At 45.1% G+C, this 15,002-nt stretch overlaps 1 protein-coding gene and 1 long non-coding RNA gene across 5 annotated transcripts in view; one reads left to right on the top strand and one right to left on the bottom strand.

Annotated features, from left to right (window-relative positions):
• Window positions 1-9,367, bottom strand: part of BRD7 (bromodomain containing 7) — a 34,768-nt gene extending 25,401 nt beyond the window's left edge. For 3 of the 4 annotated variants that reach the window (XM_036119962.2, XM_078063555.1, XM_036119970.2), the window contains exons 1-2: window positions 9,080-9,367; window positions 8,374-8,582 (exon numbers count right to left, since the gene is read on the bottom strand). In XM_036119962.2, coding sequence (XP_035975855.1) covers window positions 8,374-8,582; window positions 9,080-9,128 — 258 coding nt within the window. In that variant the 5' untranslated portion in view covers window positions 9,129-9,367. The remainder of the gene's footprint in view (window positions 1-8,373; window positions 8,583-9,079) is intronic. The other variant, XM_036119968.2, reaches the window with a different exon arrangement.
• Window positions 1-14,637, top strand: part of LOC118553080 (uncharacterized) — a 32,054-nt gene extending 17,417 nt beyond the window's left edge. Inside the window, exons 2-3 of the long non-coding RNA XR_013444396.1 lie at window positions 11,445-13,145; window positions 13,442-14,637. This is a non-coding gene — a long non-coding RNA (uncharacterized LOC118553080). The remainder of the gene's footprint in view (window positions 1-11,444; window positions 13,146-13,441) is intronic.
• The last annotated feature ends 365 nt before the right edge of the window (window positions 14,638-15,002 follow it).

Below are 15,002 nucleotides of genomic sequence, written 5' to 3'. Positions count from 1 at the left end.
TTTTTTGTAGGCTGGCAGGTTTCCATCTGTTCAATGGAAAGAGACCCCCTAGAGACACAGATTCCTTCTTGTTAAATGTAAATTGTGGAGTGAGGACAGCTTGGAAGGCAATAAGCACTCTTCTAGGTGGAAAGAACTAGGGCCATAGTGCCAGGCATCTAGAGCAGGGGTTGGCAAACTTTACTGGTAAATGGTCAGATAGTATATAATTTAGTTTTGTGGCCCATAAGGTCTGTCACAACTACTAACCTTTGCTGTTGTGGCATGAAAGCAGCCATAGACAATACATAAATGAATGGGTGTGGCTGTGTTCCAATAAAAGTTTATTTATAAAACTAGGTGGCACTGGCCATGGTTTGCTGATGGTCTATGGGCTCAAGTTCTAGCCCCAGCTTCATCCTTAACACACTCTGTGACCTTCTTAGGCAACTCATTTATCATCAGGCCTCTTCGTCATCCACAAGATAGAGATTTAACTGCTGATTTTATTTATCCTAGAAAGTCAATGAAATGGTGAAATGAGGTCAAGTAATAGAAAAGTTGCAAAAGTACCAAAGGAAGGTACTACCTGACAATTTTATCTTGTCAGCCTGGTCTACAGTAACCACCTTATTTTCGGTATGACAAGAGTATAATGTAGCCTTCTGGGCTAGGGTCCAAAAGAGAAAGAGAATATAAAAAACCTATACTTGGAAACTACCCTAAACTGGAGATATTGTAATGTGTTACCGCTAGATGAGGAATTAGAAGACCTGGAGTCTAGTTTACCAGAATGTGACCTTGAACAAGTTACCCCACTTATTCACTCTCAGTTTCACCTACAAAACAAGAGGTTTTGATCTCTACAGTTCCCTTTCCACTTAAAATTCTGATTTCAACCTTATTTTCTTCATGATTCAGAATATAGTATAGAATCTTACTGCGAATGTCCCTTACTAAAGGTCACACAGATACGTAAAACCAAGAGTTAACACAGTTATGCTCAATAGTTAGTGCATTTTGCCAATTACATATAGAGAATGAAAGAAAAATACTACAGCCATTTAACTTCAGGTAGCCAAGGCAGAAGGGTTTACAGTTACAGTTTATAAATGGGCTCAGATTCTGGCTTTGCCACTTATTAGCTATCAGATTATAGATAAACTATATAATTCTGGGGGGACTAATTTTCTTATCTTTAAAATACACAATAGAGGTGCCGGGTGGCTCAGTTAAGTGGTCTGCCTCTGGCTCAGGTTATGATTTCAGGGTCCTAGGATCGAGCCAAGCCTCGCTTCAGGCTCTCTGCCCTGCGGGAAGTCTGCTTCTCCCTCTGCCCCTCCCCTGGCTTGTGCTCTCTCTCTCAAATAAATAAAATCTTAAAAAAAAAAAAAAAAAATACACACAATAGTACCTCAGAAGATTGTTTTGAGGATGAAATAAGATCGTGTATGTGAAATTTCAGTGAAGTACTTACTCACGGTGTCCACTCATTCATTCACGCATTCAACAAATAAATGAGGTTCTACTGTGTGGATACACACTGGTGGATAAAACACACACAGCCCTGCCCTTAGGCAGCTGAGAGTGTAACAAGGGAGACACACATTAAACAACTCATTAAAAAAACCCAAACAGATTTCATGGGGAGAATAACTGTTGGGTGAATCTAATTTAGACTGGACAAGTGTGGGAAGGCTTCTATAAGGAAGTAATATCTGAGCTGAGATCTGAAGGATAGAATTTAGCCAGGCTTGGGGGGAGGGGGGGGAGGGGGAGGTGGGTGGAAAGAGCATTCCAGACAGAGGAAGTATCCTCTGTGCAAGAAGGTCCAGGCAGCAGAGACAAACCATGGCTATTTCTGTTAACTACAAACACACTGGACTTAATTTTTTCACAGCTCAATGGCAAGTTATTAATTTGTGAATGACACTTTGGAAGCAAATCTCTGTTCATATTATAACACTCATTGCACTGTATTATAAACACATCTGCCTCTTTCACTGCAGTTCCTCATGGGTAGGGTCCCAGGATGGCCTCAGGAGGAAATCACAGAGTGGGAGGATTTTCTGCCATGAGATCCTGGGTGTGGCAGATGTCACACCAAACAAATCAATGAATTGTTTTGACAGAATTTTCATTCTGCTTAATTACAGTCATTCATTTCTTCTCTCTAGTTATGAGCTATCTCATCCTCTATGCCTCCGTTAGCTCAGCAATACAATGAGATACTAACAGTACCTATCCCATAGAGCTATCTGTAAGAAGACAGTAAACGTACTGGCATACAACAAACACTCAAATGTTAGTTTTGAGTATGTTATCCCCCTTGGAATCTAGTTTAGTGCTTTAATAAAATAGGTGCTTATTGGAATTTATTCTATGTGAATAACAGCTTAAAATTTTCATTAAAAGTTTTAACCTCAGCTTTATAAATAACATCCTATGTTAATGCTTATGATTTAAAATTTTTAAAAAGTCTCTCATTTTTTCCTGATAAGATCTCTAGCAAAGGAACTAGTCTAACTTCTTTGAGCATCTAAACCTGAAGCTGGCTTGCAAGGCTGTTAAGACAGAATGTGGGTTAGGATTATGTTTTTCGGGAGTACAGGTCTGAGTTTCAATAAAGGAATTTAGAGCTGTCACCTGAGCTCTTTCGTTAGAAAACCTTCTAGGTAGTTCTCCTTACACCCAGCCTCTGCTCTTCAATAGCTGCTAGATGCTGCTAACAGATTAACATTACTAAGGCTCAACTTTTATCATTCTTCCACTCAGAAAGTCTCTGACTGCTTAGGGTCAACATATTTAAGTTCAAACTTCTTCCTCTGACATCTCACCTGCCGTTCAGGTCTCATCCTTTACCACCCCCCTTCCTTTATTCTGTGCTTAAAAAGGAAACTCCTTTCTGTCCCCTATACACACCCTCAACTTGCCCAGCTCCAAGCTACCGTTCTCAGTCCTCTCCTGGTGTGCAGCGTCCTAACCTCCGAATCTCTCTGCGGCACTGTGGTGTTCTCTTCAGGCACCAGCTTCTAAATCAGTATGCAGGTGAAAACTGGGTCGTCAGATTACCTTTGAAAATCCCTGCGGTAGCCAATGAAGTACAACACTCATGGCTGTACACACAGGATCCTTTACATTTAATCGTACAAGATGAAAAGAACCTATGTTACAAATATAGCTCAGAGTATACAGCTGATCCCATGTTGCTTGAACCATGCAGTATAACATCACTATGTTCTGACTTCTGAAGCCCGGCTCAAATGCGGCCTCCTGAGCAAAGTCTTCTGTGATCCCCCTCACCCAGCCCCAGGGCCTCTCCAGAGCCTCCGAGCTAGAACTCTTTGCCTGTTAGGGCACTGATTTTAACCTCCCACGTACTGCGAAGGGGGTGGAGGGCAGTGTCCACTCTAACAACTCTTTTATGTTAATGACCTCTTGAGGGCAGGATTGGAGTTCTTGTTCTGGCACTGACTGTGTGACTTTGAGCAAGTTACTAACCTTTCTGAGCCTTAGTTTTCTCATCTGTAAAAGAGAAGATAGTATGATCTGGCACTTCTACTTTTGGATATATACCCAAAAGAACTGAAAGCAGGTTCTTGAAGAAATACTTCTATACTCATGTTAACAGCAGCATTATTTATAATAGCCAAGAGGTAGAAGCAAACCAAATGTCTACTGATGATGAATGGATAAACAAAACGCGGTATATTCATACAACCCAATATTATTCAGCCTTAAAAAGGAGGGAAATTCTAACACCTGCCACAACATGGATGAACCTCCAGGAAAGTATACTAAGTAAAACAAGCCAGTCACAAAAAGAGAAATGCGGTGTGATTCCACTTCTATGAGACACCTAGAGTAGTCAAACTCATAGACATAGAAAGCAGAACGGTGGTTACCAGGAGCTGGAGGGTGGGGGATATGGGGAGTTGTTTAATGGGCATGAAAAAGTTCTGGAAATTGTACAACAATGTAAGTATACTCAACACTACTGAACTGGACGCTTAAAAATAGTTAAGATGGTAAAGTTTATGCTACATGTATTTTACCACAATTAAAAAAAAAGAGAGATAGTAATACCGGCTTCATAGGATTACGGTAAAGAGTAAGGGGAGATAACATACATAAAGCAGTAAGTGCAGAACCCAGCATGTAATATGTATATGTTCTGTGTCAAGTGTTTATGTAGTTTTTTAGTAATCGTGTGTGTGTGTGTGCGTGCGTGCGCGCATGGTTGTTATTTCACTTAAAATGATTTTGTAAACACTTCTGTGGTTTTTATAAATCACCACGTTATCAATGTAATGGCCAACACAGAATTTTACTTATTGCCCCTCAGTTTTACTTCACTGTCCTCTTGTGCCTATATTATTAGACCAAATGATGTGAGCATTTTTTATCAGCTGCTATTTTGTTATGTGATGTGGAAATAAATAACTTGAAAATGTAAAGCTGGATCTTTAGGAAAGGGTGATGTTATACATAATAAGAATTATGCCAGCACACAAATTCTTTGCCAATCACTCAGCATTCGAATGCTCAGGGCAAAAAAAAAAAAAGCCAATACACTTTCACAGGGATGGTGTCTAAATTATGGCCTGATTAAAACAAAGGGATATATATAGGACTCGTAATGCTCTGGTTGGTATTAAATGCCACCACTCTACATAGAGAAATACAAACAGATACTAATGTATCTATTTGGGCATTTTAAAGTAATATAACCAGGCCTCCCTACTCAAGAGAAGAATATCACTTAACTCAAACACTTTTGAAAAATTACAGGGTCTTAATGTTGCATGTGTGTGTGCTTCCCTAAAACTTTATCTTCCGCAAGTAACAGATCCTTGATTTTTATTAGGGTACGAGGCCTCCACCCCCTTCCCCAACTAAAAGACATTTCCCAGCCTCCCTAGCAGCTAGTATGGCCATGTGGTTAAGTAAGTTCTGGGTAATGAAATATAAGCAGAAGTTACAAACGCCTTTCAGAAAAACGCTTTAAAAGGGAAAGAGCATGCTTTATCTTTTCCCTGCATCCTTCTTCCTTCCTGCCACATGGAACTGACAGAAGCATCACCCGTCCTGTAGAACCACACATCCCCCAGCCACTCCCAGGCCCAAGGATGTCACGCAGCTGATTCTCCCCAAGAAGAGACCCGAGGCAATTGCTGTTCCTAAAACTCCCTGGAGATCCAGAACATAGCTCACAGTGGGGTGTCCTTCTGAAGCCTCCCTACCTAGACAACACTAGCAAAACAATGCCCTCTCCCCATCCCCAGTCTGGCCTGCAAAAAAGGGATAACCCAAACAGCCTCTACCAATGACACCCCAGAGAATGTCCCCTGGTCCTGGCCCTGAGTCCTGGGGAAATGGGACCTTGCACAAATTCCCTTCACTTCTCCGAGTTTCCATTTTACCTTTTATAAAATGGAAACTAACCTACCTGTCCTATTCTGCAGGGTGTTCTGTCCAAGTAAGACTATGAATGCAAAAGCATCTTAATTTACAATGGAATCAAAATATAATAAAGTCTAATGACATTTAGAGCCACAGTCAAGAAAGATCAGAGTGCCTGGAACGGAGGGGGAGAATTCTAGGAACTTATCTTGAAGATATCCTTATAAAAGTTTACAGAGATTTGTGTTCATGAGACTCGCTGCAGCTTTATTTGTAACATTTAGACGTAATATTGCATAAAATAAAATATGGTACGTCAATATAACCAAATACTATGTAGTTAATAAAAAGAATGAGGAAAGTGATAAAAGAAATGAAGAGCACAAGCATATCAGCTGGCATTATGGTGCCAGGACTAAAATCAGAAGTGGTTAAAAGGGGTGACCTCAACTCCCAGTTAAATGAGATGAACAAAGTACAGAAGAGATGACAGGGATGAAAGCCGCCCACACACCTGGGAGATGAGAGGGAAGTGGAGGCGCGTGCAGATCACAGACAGCAAGCTACCGCCTCCATCCAGAAGTGGACACCTAGGAGAAGAGTTCACGCCCCAGAAACCTGGAAAAGCTCAAACCTGGAGCCACCAGGAACCAGAGAGTCTCCAGACTGCATACCAGTCAGGAGTGGGGAGAGATGCTGGACTGAAAGCAGAGCAGTGGGTGGGAGGACCTTCAGTCTCCTACCCCTGTTGGCCCCCGAAATACCAGCAGTCAGGTAAACTCCTTGTTCCAGGAGGGATTTTTCTCTGGAGAACAGACATTTGGGGGTTCCACCAAAATGATCAGGTCTCTGTTTAGTGACTCTACAGCTGACAAACTGTCTAGACACAAAGTATTTCATTGGGCTTTTGTGCTGCACATTGAAATTCAGACGAGAAAGGCTCAACAGATAACTAAGGGATGCTGTTAATGTAAAAAGAGGAGACCAAGAAAATAAACGGAAGAACTTGAGTGGAAATAGAGACAAAGCAGGGAGCAAAAGAAAACGGGGGTAAAAAAAAAAAGCAAAAAGCCCATCAACTAATATCCTCAGAGAAAAACAAGAACAGGGTGCTATCAAAACAAGGACAATGAGAAAAGATGCTTTCAAAATTCTAGGAGACAGTAATTTTCAATCCGGAATTCCACACTGAGTGAAACCATCAATCTACAGGAGTGGACTGTATGAGGGTAGAATAAAGATGTTCAATCTCATAAGGACTTACGAAAACTACCTCCTATGAATGCTTTTTTAGAAAGTTCCTAGAGTTAAGATTCCACCAGAAAAAGGGAGTAAATCAAGAAGACACAGGATCCAGGATAGAGGCAAAGGCGGGTCCCAGAAGGCCTAGAGAACAACTAATACAGACTAGAGCAGGAGGGCACGGAAGGCTACAAGATGGATGTCTCAAGAAAAGGGGAACTGTTTGGCCATGTGAAAAAAGAAATCAAATGGGTTTTATAAATCTGTCAGTTTGGGAAGAACTGGTACATGATAATCAAACCAATGAAAGCAAATAACAAGGGATCAAGACCAAATCTGTATTTATTATACTTGCCACCAGTGAACAGTAATTGAACAGTGAATACTGATTTAACCAACTGTGATGTATCTATACTGGGAGAACGGATCAAGGGAAACTGGGGGCAGGAAGCAGCATTAGAACACTTAATTTAAATTCTCATCTTCTTTAACAGACCAGTAAAAGATGTAAACTGATAAATCAGGAAATACCAACATAAACCTACATTTAAAAAAGGAGAAAAATATCCAATGAAACAACTATAAAGTTTGGGAAGTAAAACTCTAGGATGGGGCAGGAGACTGCTTTTGTGTTAAAAGCCTTGAAGTAGTCTTGACTTTTAAAAACGTTCATTAAACTACTTTACAAATAAAAATAATTGAAAAAAAACCCAAAAAACTGGTTACCTCTAGACAGAGAGACTGTGTGAGGGACTAGGGTGAGGAAAATTTATTGCCCTCCTTTTGTTCACTTCTGTATTGCTTGAATTTCTTAAATCGTATGCATACAGTGGCTTTTATAACTTAGGAAAAGAAAACATTAAGTAGTTCTATATATTGTCACAGTCTAGCCAAAGGCAATTAAAAACTGAGGCAAAAAATAACAGATTTAAGAAATTCTAAAGAGTCTCTAAGCTTTAGTGACTTACGAGGTGTTTAATCCCATGGAACAGAACATTGCTGTTAATATATAAACGTAAGAAAAATTACAAAGCTAACTTATGGAAATCTATTTTCAAGACCCAGTAATTGATTCAGTAAGTCACTCAGTGACAGGTTAAATCTGGTGCAGTCTAGAACAATTCCAATATGTATATGATCATCCATGAAAGTTAATTATTATTTTGACCAGCCTGTGAACCAAGACAGCAGCTACTTTCCCCCCCTTTTCCTATTAACTGCAAATGGTTAAGACAATGCTTATTTTTATCACTGGTATCATATCCCTTAAAGGTCTCTGATCGAATTTTCTCTTCAACAGGCTCAAGCTTTAAGATCAAAGCTGCTCATTATATATCTGGCATTACAGTATTCATTTACGTCAGAACAAAATCTGAACCCCAACAGATCCCTATCACTTCTGAACTGACGATTTTTGACAAAGCTCCAACACTGAGGCTTTTTTGAGCATGACTTTTACCTTTCCTGGGTGGAGAAAGTACTCTGACACAGCTCCTGAAATTCAGGACTTAGCTGCTCGCTCACTTGCTGTGAGTTTAACTAAGAGTATAATTACAATCGAGAGCTGCTGAAACTCACAGATGATTCATGTTTCTGTGCTGCCCTGCTCCTCCTCAAAACAAGGCAGATTTTACAGGCGTTTTAGCGTCTCGCTAGACACAAAGAGAATAAAGTTAGGCTGGCAGCGGGCGGCGGGAACTCTTGAAAGTGGTGCGACCAGCAACGCTGAAGCCACGCAACGACATTTACCTTTACTCGTCTCCGTTTTCTCCCCTTTTCTTCCCCTGGAACCTGCTTCTCTCCTTTCTTTCGCTTTTTCCGCTTTCTGTCCTTGTGTTTGTCATGATCGTTTTTGTCTTCGAAGAGGCTTGAGTCGTGCCCCGAGCTGCCCGTGGAAAGCTCGGTGACTTCGTTCCCTCCCACTTTGAGGACCAGCTTCAAGGGCTTCTCTACATACTCTTAAACAAAAGGAGAGAGCCTCGATTACGCGCGGGACGCGCCGGGCAGCGCCCCCAATGCAGAGGCAGCGTGGGCAGCGCCCCCAATGCAGAGGCAGCGTGGCCAGCGGGAGAAGGCGGCGCCACGGCCGCGGCGGCTGTGGGCACGCAGTGGGCGCCCCGCGAAGCACCTGTTGACTGACGGACACTCGCCCGGAGGGTGCCCCGAACGCGGCGGGCCTCTGGGGGCCGTCTCAAACCTCCCGGCAAGAGCCCCGCCGGGGGCCAGCGGTCTGGGGTTCGAATGCGGCCCCCGCCTGGGGGTCTGCGCGGCCTCCGGCGGGCCGCGCCCCCTTCGCGGGTCCCCGCCTGCCCGTGGGAGGTGCGGCCCCCGGCCCTCCTCGAGAGCTCCAGGGTGGTCTCGAAGGAGCGAGGACCCGCCTCCCTCCCCACCCCACCCCCACCCCAGCCCAGAGCCGCCGCGGGCTCGCCGCCCCCCACCGCAGCCCACTCCTCACCCTCGTAGAGGTGTTTCTCCGACTTGTGCTTCTTGTGCTTCTTGCCCATATCCGACCGGGCCCCGGTGCCCGCCCCCCGCGCCAGGCCCAGGCCGTGCGGCGCCGCTTCCGGTCCGGGCCAGGCAAGCGGAGGGCGGGAGCGGGGCCCGCGAGACCCCGCGCCGCGAGGCAGGGGGGCGGCGTGCGCCGGCCGGCGCGAGGCCCCTCACGAGAAGACGGCGCGCGAGACCCGGCCGTAGCCCGAGAGCGGCGGCGGGGCAGCGAGCGGCCGGCGCGGAGGCGGGAGAGAGGGCCCGCCGCGCGCGCAGGGTGAGGCCGGCTGCCCGTGGCGGCCCCTGGCGGCTGGAGGTGGCGCTGCAGGCCGCGGGCCGGGGGCGGAGTCCGGGCCGGGGGCGGGGTCCACTGCTCAGAATCTCTCTTGCTTCTCTTCTCTCTCCTCTCTCTCTCCCTTGCTCTCCTTTTTCTCTTTCTTTCCCTCTTCTCCACTCTCTTCCTCCCTTCCCTCTCTGTCTTTCTTCCCTCCTTCCTTTCCTTTTCTCTCTCTCTGTTGGTCTGATTGTCTCTCTGGCTCTCCTTCCTTCCCACTCTGTCTCTGTCTCTCCTTCCCTTCCTCTCTCTCTTTGTCTCTGTCTCATTGTCTGTCTCTCTGTTTCTGTCTGTCTCTCCCTCCCTCTCTCTTCCTCTGTTTCTGTCTGTCTGCCAGTCTTTCCATCTCTCCCTCCCTCCCTTCCTCTCTGTTCCTTTCTCTTTCCTCCCTCCCTTCCTTCCTCCCTCCTCTCTCTCTTTCTTTCTCTCCTCTCTTCCTTTCCTCTCTTTCTCTCTTCCCTCCCTCTTCCTACCACTCTTCTTTTTCTTTCTATCATCCTTCCCCCTTCCCTGACTCTTCGTTTATATCCCCCTTCCCCTTGTTTCTGTCTTCCCTTTGACATTATTTATTGAACCCTGTACTGGATGCCAGATCCAGCAAATCCAGCACATTGGTAACTAGAAGGATTCTAGTCTTAAAAACAAAATAAAACAAAAAACCCTTATGTGCTGACATGTAAAACTGTAACTAAACTGTAACTAAAACAACATCAAAAAATATGAAACCGACTGCTATTTGGTAAGATCCATATCTGGAAATAAATGTTGACATCTGGATGAAAAGGCTGCAGTAGAGAGCTGAAGCGGATTGTTTTAGTTTTATGCTTCTCTCTTGTTTGAAATTTTTTTTCATGTGCATGTTAAATTTTTAAAAGCTTTTGTTTATCTACTTATTCATTTAGAGAGTAGGAACAGGGGCAGAGGGAGAGGGAGAATCTTAAGCAGGCTCCATGCTCAGTGCAGAGCCCAAATTGGGGCTCCATCTCAGGACCCTGAGATCATGATCTGAGCTGAAATCAAGAGTCAGATGCTTAACTGACTGAGACACCCAGGTGCCCCAATGTTAATTTTTTTAAAAAAATGAAAAGAGAGATACAATTTAGAAATTAACTTGAAAAGAAATGATGAAAATGTATCTATGAGAGCTATACCAACTGAGTCCAGACTAACACCATTGCTCTTAGATGGACATCTACTCCTTGATGCTGTTTTAAGCTTTTCTCATCCACTCTTATCCTCAGGTGCTGAGCCCTACTGGAGAGATGTTATTTACATTCCTGTTCATTGGCATTTACCCAAATATAGTGTTAAGATGTATTTAATATAACACATCCAGGGATGCTGGCTACAGGGAAACAATATAATATTGATATTTTTCCACATGACAACTTCCTAAGCTAGGAAGAACAGAAACATTCTTTTTTTTTTTTAATTTAATTGAATTTTATTATGGTATATTAGTCACCATACAATACATCATTAGTTTTTGATGTAGTGATCCACGATTCATTGTTTTCATATAACACCCAGGCACAGAAACATTCTTACTCCCATTTTGCAGGTGGAGAAATTGAGGCCCAGAGAAGTGAAGTAAGTTGCCAGTTAGTGGTAGAGCCTGGACTCAAATGCAGGTTTTCTGAATTTGAATCACGAGCTCTTTTTACATGTGAATATAGTGAAGATGTCTTGACTGTCTCTACTTTTAACCTTATAAAGCCCTGTGTATTTTCAAATAAGCCCATAATCACAGCCTTCTCTCAAGAAAGGATCTTAGTCATTTATACTTTAGTAAGAATTTGGACCTCTGGACCACATCTCCCAGGAAGATTTGTAGCTTTAGCTTGAATTCCAACCATAAAATTGTAGACTTGTAGTTCAGGACCCTGTGGTTGGAGTGTGACAGAAACCCAATTTGAATTATTTCAAGAAAAATAAAAAGATTCTAAATGAGAAGATTTTCTTTCTTTCTTTTTTTAAAAATATTTTCTTTATTTGACAGAGAGAGCACAAGCAGAGGGAGAGGGAGAAGCAGGCTCCCCACTGAGCAGGGAGCCCGATGCAGGACTCGATCCCAGGACCCTGAGATCATGACCTGAGCTGAAGGCAACTGCTTAACAGACTGAGCCACCCAGGCATCCCAAAATAAGAAGATTTTCAAGTCAAGCTTGAAGATGGGAACCAGAGATCTGATGCTGGCTGGTCTCTCTCTCTCTCTCTCTTTTTTTGTTTTGTCTCTGTGTACATTGGGCTCCATCTTTTCCTTTTTTCCCCCCTATATGGCTGAAAACATGGTTACCATAGCTGCTTCCTGATTAACTGGGACAATAGTCTCTTCCCTGTCAGGTTCACCCAGGAAGAAATGCCAGAGAAGGGCTGATTAGCTTGGATTGGGTCATATATTTTATGGACTGGGGAATGGGAGATTGATCCAGCTTGGGTACCAAGTCCACCCCCATGGCCAAGAGGAGTTAGAGTCTGTGACGGCCAGGCCCCATCAGACCCTCGTGGTTAGCCAGGGAAGATAAGGTTTCTCGAACAAAAGGAGCTGCTTTTTCATGAAGGCTAGAAGTTGTTGCCTCCCTGTAACAAGCCTCTCTGGCATCCACGAGGTGGAGTCAGAGTGGGGGAAGAGGTGTTGTGTTGGGGAAGAAAACTCCAGTTGCTTTGAGATCAAGCCACCATTGCCCACTAAGTATAGGGCAAAGCTTGGCTCAGCTTCTCAGTCATTGGCTATAATCTTTTTCTTTAAGGGGGACTGCGATGTCAACTCTCTCTTGTGGGTCTGGCCTCTGCTGTGATCTGAGTTTACCTCTTTGCTTCCCATCACCTGGTGTGCTTCCCCAGAGAAGGGGCTGGTCTCATTCCCTTCATTCCCCTAGCAGCACAGTGACCACTACTCTCTGCAAATGCCCTCCAGAGCTAGCTCAGTCTGTGTGTGTGTGTGTGTGTGTGTGTGTGTGTGTGTGTGTGTGTATGTGTCTTTTCTCTGACCAGCCTGGGATGGAGGAAAAGGGTCTAGTTAACTCATTCACATTATGGAGTGAGTAGTTGCCCTCCTCCCCTCAACAGAGATACTACACAGGTCCCAAAGTGTTCGCAGCAGTGAAAAATGATTAAGAGCCTGAAGCAGAAAACACCTCACAGAAGTTCCTGGGAGATAGAATCCCTGACTTATCCACTTTTTAAATTCCCGGCTCCAGGACAGAGCCTGGTACATAAAAGGCACCAGAAAATGGTAGCTGAACAGAACTTTGCTGTGTAGTGTAGACTCTAAAGTGATCCCTGGAGACTCCTGCCTCTCGGTATTTATGCGCTCCAACTGAGTGTGGAAGGACCTGGAGACTTGTTTCTAGCCAGTAGGATATGGCAAGGGTGATGAGATGTCACTTCTGTGATTCAGGTACTTAAGACGGTGACTTTTGTCTTGCTAGCCAACTGCATTGCCTTCTTGGCTCACATGCTTCGAGGAAGCAGGGTGCTATATTGGAGAGGTTCACCTGCAAGAAATTGAGGGCAGCCTCCAGCCAGCAACCGGCAAGAACTGAGGCTGTCAGTCCAGTAGCCCCTGAGCCATTGACCCTGCCAACAGCTACCTGAGCTTCCAAGTGAATTCTTCCTCAGTGGAGCGTTCGGATGAGACCTCAACCTTGCCTCACACCTTGACGGCAGTGTTCAAGGGACCCTGAAGCAGAAGACCCAGGTAAGCTGTGGTCACACTCCTAACCCACAGAAACTGTGAAATAATAAAATGTGTGTTCACTTAAACCATTACGTTTTGGGGGAATTTGTTACACAGCCATAAATATAGCATATTACAAGTATTATCTCAAACAGGGAAGTTTCTGAGCCTGCTGCATATCTCAGTAAGGACTAAGGTGACAGCAAATGAACCATTGTCTGTGCAGGGTACTTGGCTGGAGTGTTGCACATACTACCTATCCTCTTTTATCCTTTTCCTGGCCTGGTGAGAGGAACACTCTTGTCTCTGCCCCACAGGTGGAGGAAACTGGGGCCTGAAGAAGTCAAGTGGCTTTTCCAAGTTCACACAGCTTGCCTGTCTGGGATCTGAATCCATGTCTGCCTACCTCCCAACCCTACATTCTGACCAGTAGGCCACACGGCTCTTCGAAAAGAGGGCCAAGAACCTCCGAAGTTTCTTCCTACATGTTTGGAATAGCATCAGATGGCAACAAATTCCACAAGAGGATTCGTATGCTCATATAAACAGGTAGGAATGGATGTTTGTGCACCCAGAGGATCAGAAGATAAGTCAAAGCATGGAAATAGTTGTCATTTGCTGTTTATGGATTTCTGGGGTCCCAGGAGGCTAACTGAACAAAGAGAACCTGGGCAATGACAGACGACTGCTGCACGTGAGGGAAGACCGCTATCCTGGTAGAGCTGCGGGTTTCGTGACCCCTGGGCAGGGGGGTGCTTCTGACCTGGGCTGTGAGGGGACGCCTCTTGGCAGGAGCTAGTTGTTTCCCATAAGGCGATGAGGTCTTCTCTCTCTCGTGCATCCTTATTGGCTGAAGAGGAAGAGGACAGTCTCTGGGGAGAGGACGAGGCTGACTCTGTACCTTGCTCAGTCCCACCCAGCCCCTGCCTAAATCTGGGGGCCTCTGCCACTTCCCTTGTCGTCACAGAATGGGTGCCTCCTCTTTCCAAGGTGGACTGACCTGATGTGTTTCACCAGGTCCCTAGAACACAGCCCCCAGAGCTCTGGGGATGAGTGTTAGAGCACTAACACCTGTTGACCATCTGCCGTGCATGCACCGCCAGCCGGACCCTGGCTCAGTGTCCTCCCTGCAGCCCCCAGAGGAGGATAGGTTATGTCCCTGTCACGGAGGCTGGAGCTGTGGCAATGTCAGGACCAGACAGGAGCCACAACAGCCAGAGGGTGGGAGTCAGAATTGGAAGCCAGGCCTCCCAACCCCTGGACCAGAGTAACCCTACAGCTCTGGAGAGGGACAGACTGGCTCACCTTGAGCTCACAGTTGGCAGCTGTGTGACCTTGGGCACATCGCTTCACCCCTCTGAACCTCAGTTGTCAGTCTTGGAACAAGGACAAGAGAATCAGGTCTGTCACTTCATAAGGTGGCTGTAAGGATGAAAGAAGATAATGTGGTCAAAATGCCAAGTGTAAGACTGGAGTGCTTAATAAATGCTAGCTGCTAATATTAATTTTTAAATATTTTGCGATCCTTTAAAAACATACTCGAGGTAATGTCATTTCCCTGATCAAAAGTGTTTCATGGCTCCTCATCTCACTCAGAGTCAAAGCTGAATCCTTGCCTTGGCTGTCAGGCCCGATCTGGCCCCCATTATCTCTCCAGCCCCATGTCCTTCCCTCATCCCTGAGGCTGGCCACACTGTCCTCCAGCCAGCAACCGGCAAGAACTGAGGCTGCCAGTCCAGCAGTCCACTTGCTTCTGCCTCACAAGCCTGCTTCTGCTTCAGGACCTCAGCCTCTGCTCTTCCCTGTGCCTGGAGCACTCTCCTCTCAGCTCTTGGCCTGGATCCTGCCCTTGTGGCATCCTGGTCGCCCAGCTGACTG

This window comes from Halichoerus grypus, chromosome 15 (genome assembly GCF_964656455.1).
Source record: "Halichoerus grypus chromosome 15, mHalGry1.hap1.1, whole genome shotgun sequence".
Lineage (NCBI taxonomy): Eukaryota > Metazoa > Chordata > Mammalia > Carnivora > Phocidae > Halichoerus > Halichoerus grypus.
Note: the sequence above shows the minus strand (reverse complement) of the source record. Positions and strands in the feature narration are given on the sequence as shown.